This window comes from Psammomys obesus, unplaced genomic scaffold (genome assembly GCF_907164565.1).
Source record: "Psammomys obesus unplaced genomic scaffold, mPsaObe1.curated_primary_1811, whole genome shotgun sequence".
Lineage (NCBI taxonomy): Eukaryota > Metazoa > Chordata > Mammalia > Rodentia > Muridae > Psammomys > Psammomys obesus.
Genome location: NW_026594083.1, coordinates 872967 through 885323, shown reverse-complemented (window position 1 = coordinate 885323; position 12357 = coordinate 872967). Strand labels below are relative to the sequence as shown.

General features: G+C 37.8%; 1 protein-coding gene across 1 annotated transcript in view; it reads right to left on the bottom strand.

Moving 5' to 3' along the window:
- Robo1 (roundabout guidance receptor 1) overlaps positions 1-8667 on the bottom strand; it is a 740394-nt gene extending 731727 nt beyond the window's left edge. Inside the window, exon 1 of the mRNA XM_055617842.1 lies at positions 8600-8667. Coding sequence (XP_055473817.1) covers positions 8600-8636 — 37 coding nt within the window. The 5' untranslated portion in view covers positions 8637-8667. The remainder of the gene's footprint in view (positions 1-8599) is intronic.
- Between the last annotated feature and the right edge of the window lie 3690 nt (positions 8668-12357).

Genomic DNA, 12357 nt, shown 5'->3' with positions numbered 1-12357 from the left:
AGTTCCTGTCAGAAATAGCCCCTGTTCCCCTTACTATGGGAAACCAATTGCTTACTGAGCTACCACAGGCTTCATCTGAGCAGAGGCTCTAGGTTATATCCATACATGGTCCTTGGTGGAGTGTCAGTCTCAGAAAAGACCCCAGTGCCCAGATATATTTTGACCTTATGGAGCTCCTAACCTTTCCATGTCATACTAACTCCCCTTCTTTCATATGATTACCTACACGCTGCCAAAGGTTTGGTTATGAGTCTTAGTATCTGCTTTGAAACACTGCTAGGTAGTCTTTCAGAGGCCCTCTGCGGTAGACTCCTGTCATACATCCAATGCACATCCCATCTGTCTTTCTAAGTGAGGATTGATCATCTTACCCCGTGCCCGCTTTCTCGTTTCTTTAGGTGTACAGATTTCATTATGTTTAGCATAACTTGTAGGTCTATATAAGCGAGTATATACCATGTTTGCCTTTCTCCTTCTGGGATACTTCACTCAGAATGATCTTTTCTTGATCCCACCATTTGCCTGCAAATTTCATGATTTCCTTGTTTTTCATTGCTGAGCAGTATTCCATTGTGTAAAAATACCACAATTTCTGTATCAATTCCTTCGTGATGGACTCTGGGTTGTTTCCAGGTTCTGGCTATTACAAATAAAGCTGATACACACATGGTTGAGCAAATTTCCTTGTTGTGTATTTGAGCAAATTTTGGGTGTATATCTAGCAGTGGTATAGCTGGGTTTTCAGGAAGCACTATTCCTAATTGTCTGAGAAAGTGTCATATTGACTTCCAAAGTGGTTGTACCAGTTTACATTCCCACCAGCAATGGAGGAGGGTTCCCCTTTCTCCACAACCTCTCCAGCATGTGTTGTCACTTGAGTTTTTTATCTTGGCCATTCTGATGAGTGTAAGGTGAAATCTCAGGGTCATTTTGATTTTCATTTCCTTAATCGCTAATGAGGTTGAGATACAAATCTGAAAGGAATAGGCCAAAGTGTCACTATTCGCAGATGATATGATAGTATACATGAGCAACCTCAAAAATTCAACCAGAGAACTCCTTCAGCTGATAAATACCTTCAGCAAAGTGGCAGGATACAAAATCAACTCAAAAAAAAAAAAATCAGAAGCCCTCCTGTATACCAAAGACAAAAGGGCCGAGAAAGAAATCAGGGAAATAACACCCTTCACAACAGCCACTAATAACATAAAGTACCTTGGGGTGACACTAACCAAGCAAGTGAAAGACCTATTTGAGAAAAACTTCAAGTCTCTGAAGAAAGAAATTGAAGAAGATCTCAGAAGATGGAAAGATCTCCCGTGCTCATGGATTGGTAGGATTAACATTGTGAAAATGGCCATACTGCCAAAAGCAATCTACAGATTCAATGCAATTCTCATCAAAATACCAACTCAATTCTTTACAGACCTTGAAAAAAGATTCTCAGCTTCATATGGAGAAACAAAAAACCCAGAATCTCCAAAACAATCCTGTACAACAACAGATCATCTGGAGGTATCTCCATCCCCGATCTCAAGCTGTAATACAAAGCAATAATAATAAAAACTACATGGTATTGGCATAAAAAACAGAAAGGAGGATCAATGGAATCGAATAGAAGACCGAGAAATAAACTCACACACCTATGAATACCTGATTTTTGACAAAGAAGCCAAAACCATTCAATGGAAAAAAGACAGCATCTTCAACAAATGGTGCTGGTCCAACTGGATGTCTACATGCAGAAAAATGAAAATAGATCTATATTTATCACCCTGCACAAAACTAAAGTCCACGTGGATCAAAGACCTCAATGTAAAACCAGATACTCTAAATCGGTTAGAAGAAAAAGGGGGGAACAGCCTATTACTCATTGGCACAGGAGAAACTTCCTGAACAGAACACCAACAGCATAGGCTCTAAGAGCAACAATCAATAAATGGGACCTCATGAAACTGCAAAGCTTCTGTAAAGCAAAGGACACCATCTTCACAACAAAACGAATGCCTAGAGATTGGGAAAGAATCTTCATCAACCCTTTATCTGACAGAGGGCTAATATCCAGTATATATAAAGAACTAAAGAAGCTGAACAGCAATAAATGAAGTAATCCAACTACAAAATGGGGAACAGAGCTAAACAGAGAATTCTCGATAGAGGAATATCGAATGGCAGAGAAACACTTAAAAATGTTTATTTTTAATGTAAGCTTAAATGTGCTTAAAGTTTTAAATATTCATTACATATAATCTCAATGCTTGATAAATTAAATTTCAACTGTATTTTGTTTTATGCATTATTCAGTCAATAAATATTCACTAAATGAATATATTTTTGTGTCATTTTTAAAGATAGTGAAAGAAAAAAAGAGTAGAAGATTTCTTTGAGCTTATTGGTGAAGAGATAAAATTATGATTAAATGAATGATATAAAATTAGGTAGTAGTTTTATTTGCTACTAGCATAATTAATGGATTGAGAAAATTTGGTGTAGCTGTTTTTAAACCAAGGAGGCCTTTATGATTTCTTATTGCTTAAAATCATATGCACACAATTCTGTCATTTTATTATTTATTATATTTTTAAGCATTCTTATTTTTCTATTTTCTTTTGAGTTGGAGTCTCATGTAGCCCAGGCTTGCTTCAACCTGTGTGGTAGCCAAGGATGGCTCTGAACTCCTGACACTCTTGTTTTCGCCTCCCAGGGAGACTGCTGTGTGTGCCATCAGGTGTGTGCCATTGGTTTGAGTTTCTGAGTTCTGGATTCAGACCCAGAGATTTGTGAAAGAAACACTACTAATTTGATTACATAGGTCAGTTTGTATAGCCATCTCCCCTCCCCCCAAAAAACCTTACAACTATTACTTTGCTAAGTTGACATAGCACCAAATTGCCTTCTAAACACTTAGAAATATACTCATAAATTAGTGCACCTCTCAGTCCTTATCAGAGATCTTGTTTTTAGTGGGCAAGGTTAACGCTGAGATCACACCTGGTGAAGATGCAAGGAATAAGCTACTGTGGAGTGTTCAGTTCCAATGGGTATGCTTTAGTTCTTTATGTGATGGTTGTGTCGTTTGGTGTTTTTGTGGGACTCCAAACTGTGGGAGTGGGAATGTCTCTGACTCTTTTGCCCGCTCTTGGGATCCTTTTCCTACTTGGTTGCTTTGTACATCCCAGATATGAGGGTTTGAGACTAGTCCTATTGTGTCTTCTCATGCCCTGTTCGGTTGTTATCACTGGGAAGCCTGCTCTTTTCTGAAAGTAAACAGGGAAACAGTGGATATATATGGAAGAAAGGGGAGGTGGTATGGGAACTGGGAGGAGGGGAGGAAAGGGAGGCTCTAGTCAGCATGTATTATATGAGAAAATAACGTAAACAAAGAAAGGATGAAAAAAAATAAAGAAAGAAAGATCTGAGAAACAAGGAAATGCTGGTGGGGAGAGAGGACAAGGCTAATGCTGAGATCATTGTTGGTAAAGCTGTGGAGAATAAGAGGCTTTGACGTGTTCAGTTCTAATGAAGACAACCACATGCCCAAGCCCCCCAGGCTCAGTGAACATTACAGATGAGGGTGCAGACAGAGTCAGATGTTAGGGAAGACTGCAAAAGTTTATTTCCTGCACATGTTCTTATGAACTCACAGCAATGATGGTTGCGTCTACAAGACATCAACTACATCAAGAAACATTTTTGGAGCGGAAATTTTCATTTTCTGTAGCCTAGGCTGGCTTTTAATTTGCATGCAGCACCACTCTATGTTTCGTGCCACCATTTTTAAAGGCTTGCTTCTCTCTGAAAGTTAAGCTCTACAGAATCAATTATTGTTATCTGAGTTTCTATATTTTATTGAGATGTTTTGTTATATTGAATGTTCTTTTGAATATCATTGTACATTAATATTAGATCTAAGATAATATCATATTCAATAATGTTACATAGTAAAGATAAGTGCATCTACTTCTGAGACTGATACTCCAACCAAGGACCATGCATGGAGATAACCTAGAACCCCTGCTCATGATGTAGGACATGGCAGCTCAGTCTCTAAGCAGGTTCCCTAGTAATGGGCACAGGGACTGTCGCTGACATGAACTCAATGGCTGGCTCTTTGATCACCTTCCCTTGAGGGGAGAGCAGCCTTACCAGGTCACAGAGGAGGACAATGCAGCCATTCCAGATGAGAACTGATAGGCTAGGGTCAGATGGAAGGGGAAGAGGACCTCCTCAATCAGTGGACTTGGAGAGGGGCATGGGAGGAGAAGTGAGAGGGAGGGTGGGAGTGAGAGAATATGAGGGAAGGGACTACATATGGGATACAAAGTGAATAAACTGTAATTAATATAAAATTAAAATTAAAAAAAAGAAACTGAGAGACAGAGGATACTGAAATGTGCAGCATTCTGATGACTAATGGAGGAGAAATTTAATTTTCATTATTGGTATTATAGAATTCTATGAATATGATTAAAATCTGATGTATTTAGTACTCAGGGCTTTATCTATATTAAAATTTAACTGTCAAAATAAAAAGTAAAAATAAAAAATAAATCAATTAATTAAAAAAAGAAAAAAATAGTAATTCTCTTACTTCTGAATGTCTTCCTGCATTCTTCAGCTATTCTTGTCTGTACTCTTCTGTTTATGAACATGTTTTATTTCTCTATTGCTATTTCTTGGTAGCTCACTTAGGATGCAACTGTAACAGATTTTGTTGTTTCTTTTGCCTTAGAGACTACCAAACCACATTTTTTGGACATTTTTGCATTTTATTTACCTCTATAGAAATTGAGTCATTTATAACCATGACCTTAAATGTTTAGATTAAGAATAATTGTTCGATTAATTTCTCTTCATTTTGACACTCACCCCCATCTTAATACTTTCCCACCATATTAACTTATATATATTGTCTGAAAAGTAGCAGTATTTTCAAATATGTGTCTCTTGTGAGGGACGTTTACATCTGTTCAATCAGAAAGAGGACTTTGGAAGTACATTGTTTATGCACTTCCATTTGAACATCCAGAACAGATTCACTTAAGAATGTTAATTGTGGCCTCAGAGGCAATAGAGGGGCTGCAATGAGTTCCCTCTTGGATCAATTATACATGGAGGGAAATTTGTGCAACCAGAAAGCACTGGCATCTTTGTCTATGCAGTCACACCCAAGCTGAAACCCACCCTTTGTACCAGGGGACCTTCCCTGATCAAGTCACAAGTTTAGGTGTCAGTATGATGCTGAGTTTCATTGCCAAGTCAACTGACTTGGATTCCCCCTTGTGCATGCTTGTGAGGGTGTTACCCTCTCTGAGTGTGGGTAACATCATCCTACCCAGGCTGGAGTTATATACTTAAGGAGACGAGTAGCTGAACATTAGAATTCAATGTCTTTGGCTTCCTGTCTTCAGTCCTAGTGTGACCAAAACAGTCTCATCATTCTACTACCGTGGACATGTTCAAGCTTCCCTCACTTTGAAAATGTACCATCCTAACTCAGGAGCCAAGCTAAATCTGCCTTCCCTTAGATTTCCAGTTGTCCAGCATTTGGTTACTACAGGAAGAAAAATGAGTAATACAATCGGTTTCCTCATCTTCAAGTGCAAGGTGACATGTCTACACTGGGAATCATGAATTTGTAAAACCATCATGAAGGATATTATGAAACCATTACGAACAATTGATTAAATAAGTAATATTATCAATTATATAAGCTGACATGATTAAATTTGAGGTTTAGATGATGAATAACTCTTAAGAATCCTGAGTTTTCACTTATATAGACCTATAAGATATGATAAACATAATGAAATCTATACACCTAAAAAAGATAATCAAGAGAGCGGACATGGGGTAAGATGATCAATCGTCATTTAGAAAGACAGATGGGATGTGCATTGAACGTATGACAGGAGTCTACTGCAGAAGGCATCTGAAAGACTCTACCTAGCAGTGTTTCAAAGCAGATACTAAGACTCATAACCAAACCTTCGGCAGAATACAGGGAATCATATGAAAGAAGGGGAGTTAGTATGACATGGAAAGGTTAGGAGCTCCACAAGGACCAAATATATCTGGGCACTGGGGTCTTTTCTGAGACTGACATTCAACCAAGGACCATGTATGGATATAACCTAGAACCTCTGCTCGAATGTAGCCCATGGTAGCTCAGTAAGCAATTGGTTTCCCATAGTAAGGGGAACAAGGACTATTTCTAACAGGAACTCAATGGTTGGCTCTTTGACCTCCCCACACCCCAAGGGAGGGGTAGTCCTGCTAGGCCACAGAGGAAGACTTTGCAGCCAGTCCTGAAGATACCTGATAAAACAGGGTCAGATGAATGGGGAGGAGCTCCCCCCTATATGGACTTGGAAAGGGGCAGAGTGGAGATGAGGGAGGGAGGGTGGGATTGGGAGGGAATGAGGAAGCAGGATACAGCTGGGATACAGAGCTAATAAAATGTAACTAATAAGAAAAAAATAAAATTATAACAGAAAGAATCCTGAGTTTGGAGACAAATGTCTCTCTTGTTCTTTTTCAATGAATAATAAGTTTTATAACTTCACACTAGAGATACTGAGGCCACATGTGCATCTAGAAAATAACTGCTCAGGATGAGAAGCTTTTTATTTTTGTATCATGAACTTTTTAAATTAAATTTTATTTTTTATATTAATTACATTTTAGTCACTTTTTATCCCAGCTGTAGCCTCCTCCCTCATTTCCTCTCAATCTCATCCTCTCTCCCTCATCTCCTCCCATGCCCCTCTTCAAGTCTACACAGAAGGACATTGCAGACAGTCCTGATGAGACCTGATAAGCTAGGGACAGATGGAAAGGGAGGAGGACCTCCCCTATCAGTGGATGAGAAGCTTTTTACAGTTTTTGGTTACATAAATATATGCCCTATATCTCTGCCTTTTTCTAGAAAAAGAAATCAAAAGAAAAAGAATAAAACAGAAAAAGATAATAATCCAGTGAGGATTGAAAACTGAGAAATTTATATGAAAATACTGCAAGTTGGTTCTAAGATGTCTCTTGCTTGTCCTGCTTACAGTTCCCATTGGTCTGACTCCCAAGGCTTTCTACCTTCAAGTCAGTTCAGTATGGCAGAACACAGCATGGAGAAGCACAATTAAAACAAAAGTTGTCTTTCAGAGGACCCTCTACAGTAGGCTCTCATCTTGTTTCCTCTCTTCCACCTCTTATGTTGTCTATCTTGTTTGCCATTCTGAATGATATTTAAACATCCTCCCTAGGTCTTCCTTAGCATTTAGCTTCTTTAGGTCTAGATTTCAGTATGGGCTGCCTCTTTCATGAACTTGGTTAACTGTTTTTTGATCACTTGCCCCTGGTGATGTGGCCTTCCCAGGCCACAGAGGAAGAGAATCCAGGCAGTCCTGATGAGAACTTGATAGGCTAGCGTCAGGTGACAGAGAAGGAGAACTCCCCCTTCAGTGGACTAGGGGAAAGGGATAGGGGAGAAGAGGGAGGGGGCTTCAATCAGGATATATAATGAAAAAAATTGTAAAACTAAACAAAAGTTGCAGTATGAGCAATTAGCTTCCCAGATATTGTGAATGTGGAGAAGTCTCAATTTAAAAAGTTACTAACATACACCTTTTGAGCATTAATATTCAAAAGTAAATTTCCCTTTTCCTCGCAAGTTCTTAGATCCATTTCTATATCTGCCTTTTGAAGACAGATATGAAAGTAGGGACTGTGAAGTTATACTTCAAATCTTGGTAAAAAGTGCCCATACATTCATATCTTCACAAGTAAATGTATTTGTTCATGTGTGTGCAAGCACAAACACACATACCCACATTCACACATAGAGTATATATCTCATAGAGTATATGTCCTTTATACTCTATGAGATAATAAAAAAAGCTATTGGTCATTTGGACTCAATAGTGCAGAGGTAAACATCAAATCCCTTTCTTCCCTTTCACACTAAAAATAGCTTCATATCTACAGCATATAATAGTACTGTAAATAATGTATAAATACAGAAACAGACTTTGTGGTCAAGTAGTGAAAAGATTGCACATCCACAAGGAAAGAATCAATAAACTGATCCTGGAGTGTAAAATGTTTACCAACCCCAATTATAAAGTATCAACTTTTAGTTATTAAATTAAAGTTCTTATAATGTTTACTATTTCTAATTTTTCTTTCCTTTTACACTCAGGCCAAAGTACTTAGGCACGAATGTTTCTTTTATTACATAGTTAGTGTTTTGGAATCCACACAAATACTTGTAACACCTTTGCAGTTCATATAAGGATGGCAATTATAATACAGGCTGAGGACCTATCAGTCTTAAGTCTTTTCAAGTGCTGTAAACTGTAAGAGTTAAAAGACAAAACAAAAGCTAAACAGAACTCTGTAATGAGGACCGGAACAATTTTGCCACAGTGTAGCACTTAGCAGGTGGAGCCCATTTATTCCACATGCATATTTAATGTGTAAAATTATTTCTACATCCTAAAACAACCTCTTGAAATGCTGTGGACTAAAAACAAGTCAAACCAGATACTTTCTCAATACAAAGAAGGAAGAAATGAGCCAACAGTAAAATAATCTGGCTACTCACGATTCTTTTCACCTCTCCACCTTGACCCAGCTTTCATTCTGCCGGAGACACCCACAGGACAAGTTATTTCAGCCATTAAGAACAGCAGCATCAGTAACAGCACAGCCATGCCAGGTAAAAATAACCTCTGTGGAGATCCTGTCGCAGACGAACCTGAAGGCTCTTATTGAGAACAGAAACCTGGAGCCAATCCTGTCATTTTAGTCTCCAGAAGTGCAAAGATGCTGTTATCCCCATTCATTTAAAAAATAAAATAAAACAGGTATGATCCTCTCAGCCTCTATTTGAATTGTGCAAGAAATGTTCCCTTCTTTTAAATGCCTCTAAAGCTAGAAGAGATGTAGAGCTTGGTGAGGATAGAGACGCTGACAGTTTTCTGTGTCTTTCTGCAGCCACCAGTTCCTAACCAGCTTCTGCCATCTCTCACTTTTTCCCAAATGTTTGTCAACATCTTTCATAACATGGTAAGTAGAAAAAAAAGCTGAGATTTCCGCAGTTCTCCACCTATCCATTCTGTACCACTGATTATAGTACTTGATGAAACTGAGTGTTTAATTTTGGCACTGCAAACACACCTCATTTCAAGCAGAGGTGCTTGTTAAGAAAGGGAGAAAAACCCTTACTTTTCTCAGAGCTCTATCTAACGTCTTGGAGAAGGGATTAGATGCATAAATATTGGCTGCTAAGGGATGACAAAAATACCTCTGAAAAGAGGGAGTGGTAAACAACCGTCCTTCTCACTCAGCCTGCTCTGTTCGATTTCTCTATTCAGAGAATAATATATAAAGACAGTCTGCCAGAAATATCTCAGCACTGTGAAGCAGGCTAAATGTAGTGTGCATGGCACGTTCTGGGATCATCTGCAATGCCTCACAAACACTCGTTTGCTTTGTAAATACATGTTGGTATCTTCCAACTCTTCTGTTTCCTGCATAATGATTTTTTATCACTTTATGAGCTGAGCAGAATTTTCATCAAATCAGATTTCTCTGCCTTACGGTGAAGTATATTTCCTGTGGGCAAATGGAAATGCTGCCTTGATTATTTTTGGAACTATACTGTAATGACATAAATGCTTTCTTCACTTTAGAACACACTTATTTTTAGTAATAAAATATTTTTTTTGCTTCCAAATCATTATTTCAAAACATATGCTAATATTTTAATAAGTACAAAAAGCTATTTTCAGACACTTCTATGCACATAATGTTCCCTAAACTGGTGCAGTTCACACAGCTGCCAAGACAGCTTTATAAAACACATACCTAAGGATGTGCAATTTATTATTCTTGTTCTACCGTTGAGAAAAATTAATGGCCTCTAATAGGCAAGGACATAAATAGGCAAAATGGGATTGGTAGAGGACAAGAGGCGAAGGTGGCAGTTGTGGTCATGAATAGACATGGCTCTAGGAAGGGTGAGAGGAGCCACTCAACTTCAGTTGGTATTCCCAACTGTGTTCCCAAATCAGGATTCTCAGATATTATATTATTACAATTATATACAGAAGATATAAATTGTAAACAGAAGACGAAAATTCCAGTGACGCAGAATCTCCTGAAATTCTAAGCCAGGCATATAAAGAATTTTTAAATATAATATCAACCTAAATTATCCAGACTTTTGGATTCAAGCAATATTGCTGGGTGTGGTGGTTCCCAACTGTAATCCCAACAATTAGGAGGACAAAAAAGAAAATTTCCATGAGTTCAAGATGACTTGGCTACAAAGGGTAACTGTCTCAATATAAAATAAATAAATAGATGATGACTGTGACGGTATTATTTATGGTACCAATACCTAGTTTTATACAATAAAGTCAATTGGACACACACAGACCCAAACCTACTCATATCTTTCAGTAATATTTTGCTATTCTGGGATAAGTGCACTGGCAAGTTCATCAGCAACATGTATGGAGGAGTCACAAGCAACCAAACATAGAACTTCTGGGAAAAGCAAAGAAGGCTACTTGCATATATGTATTTTTAAATTCTTCCTTTGAACCATAGAATCTAATTACTCTAGGAAATTCTCCCATTTTGCAAAAGAATACCAATTTTAAGAATGGTAGCTTTTTTCACCTATCATCAGTTTTCTGAAATACTCTCTTTCCATCTCAACCTGCACAATCCTCTTAATGTAAATAGGTTAACAAGATCTTGTCTTCTCAGAGCTTATTAGAAGTAATTATTCATTTTTTTAATTATGACTAATACACCTGCAAGTCGAGAGTTCAAAACACTAGTTTAAAGATGTGAGGGACTTTTGGCAGTGTGTGGCAGCTGTGGAAGGGACAGTCACTTTTCTTTGGAGATGTTACCACTGCTAGCTTGCCCATGTTCCAGTCGATGGCCAACATGAAGGCACATATGGCCAGTAGGATTTGGATGCAGAGAGTTATATCAAAACTGAAAAGGTGGACACAAATTTGAGGGTGATTATAGGGGATCCTAGAAGAGTTGGAGAGGAGAGAGGGGTTGGGTATGGTAAAATACATTGCATACCTGCATGGAATTTTCAGACTAAATAAAAATTTAAAAAATGGTATATCTTCAAAAACAGGTATATAATTCATCCATAAGTTGACAACATTATGTTTTCTTGACATCCTAAATTTAGTAATGATAGAAGGAATAGCATCTCTGAAATTTTATTCAACCGATACTATGCATATTAATTCATAAAATATGACTCTAAAATATAAAACTTCTTTCTTTTGTCCTGATTTATAAGTTGACTTCTTTGTTATTATGATACCAGCATCACACGATGTTACAAATAAGGAGAGAACCTTAGCGATTTCATTTCATGTCAGTTATGCCTGTCATGACAAGAAACAAAAGAAGCATCTTAGTCTCATCTACCATGCTACCCTGGCAAGGACCAAAGCTTACCTTCTGCTGTAACTTGTACATGGTGTACATTGAGAAACTTTGAAGAAGGAATAATTACAGCTATCTCCAGTTGGATTTAGAAGCATTCTAGGGCAAACTTTCAAGTCTTCAAACTTTTAGCATCAATATACTAGACATTACCAGCGCAGGGGACCAAATGGCCACAGCACTGTGAATTCATAGGAAGCCAGCTGTTTGGCAGACAAATTCTGAACTGAACATGTACAGATCTACTTCCACATAAAACACTAAAGTAGATAAAAAGCCTTGTGCTTTGTATCTTTTCTTTCTTATCTTTCCTCAGCCTTGCTGTGCTAACTCACCAATGTCTGGGCTCAGGAAGTAGTATAGTCTCCTTCCTGTGTGAAACTCATCAACATGGTTGTGTCTGAAAACCTACATAATTCATTCTGATTCATGACACTAAGTGGGAAAATCAAAAGCCTCATGCCATATTCCTTCCCAACTTATTTCTGAGCAGCCGATATTCATCTCTCATTCAATGACTGAGGAGTTATCAGGAATTAATGCTTCAATTTATTTTATTAGCATGATAGTTTAAAGCGTAGAAGGAATAAATGAACACAAATCCCAGGCTTTAATACATACTTTGAACATACATCTTCGGTGAAGTGTAAGGAGTGAATTCAAAAATAAATTGCAATGGAGTTTTAATTTAAAGCTTCCCTGTGGAAATAGTGTATTATGCACAGATAGTTTGGATGAACAATTACACTAGGCAAACGTGGGAAGAGAAGAAAGTAGGTACAGCTCCAAAGACAAATGCAACAAATTCAGACATGAAAGATCTGCATACTTTTTAACAATGGAAAACTAAAGGGACAGGTAAGTGAGGTCCTT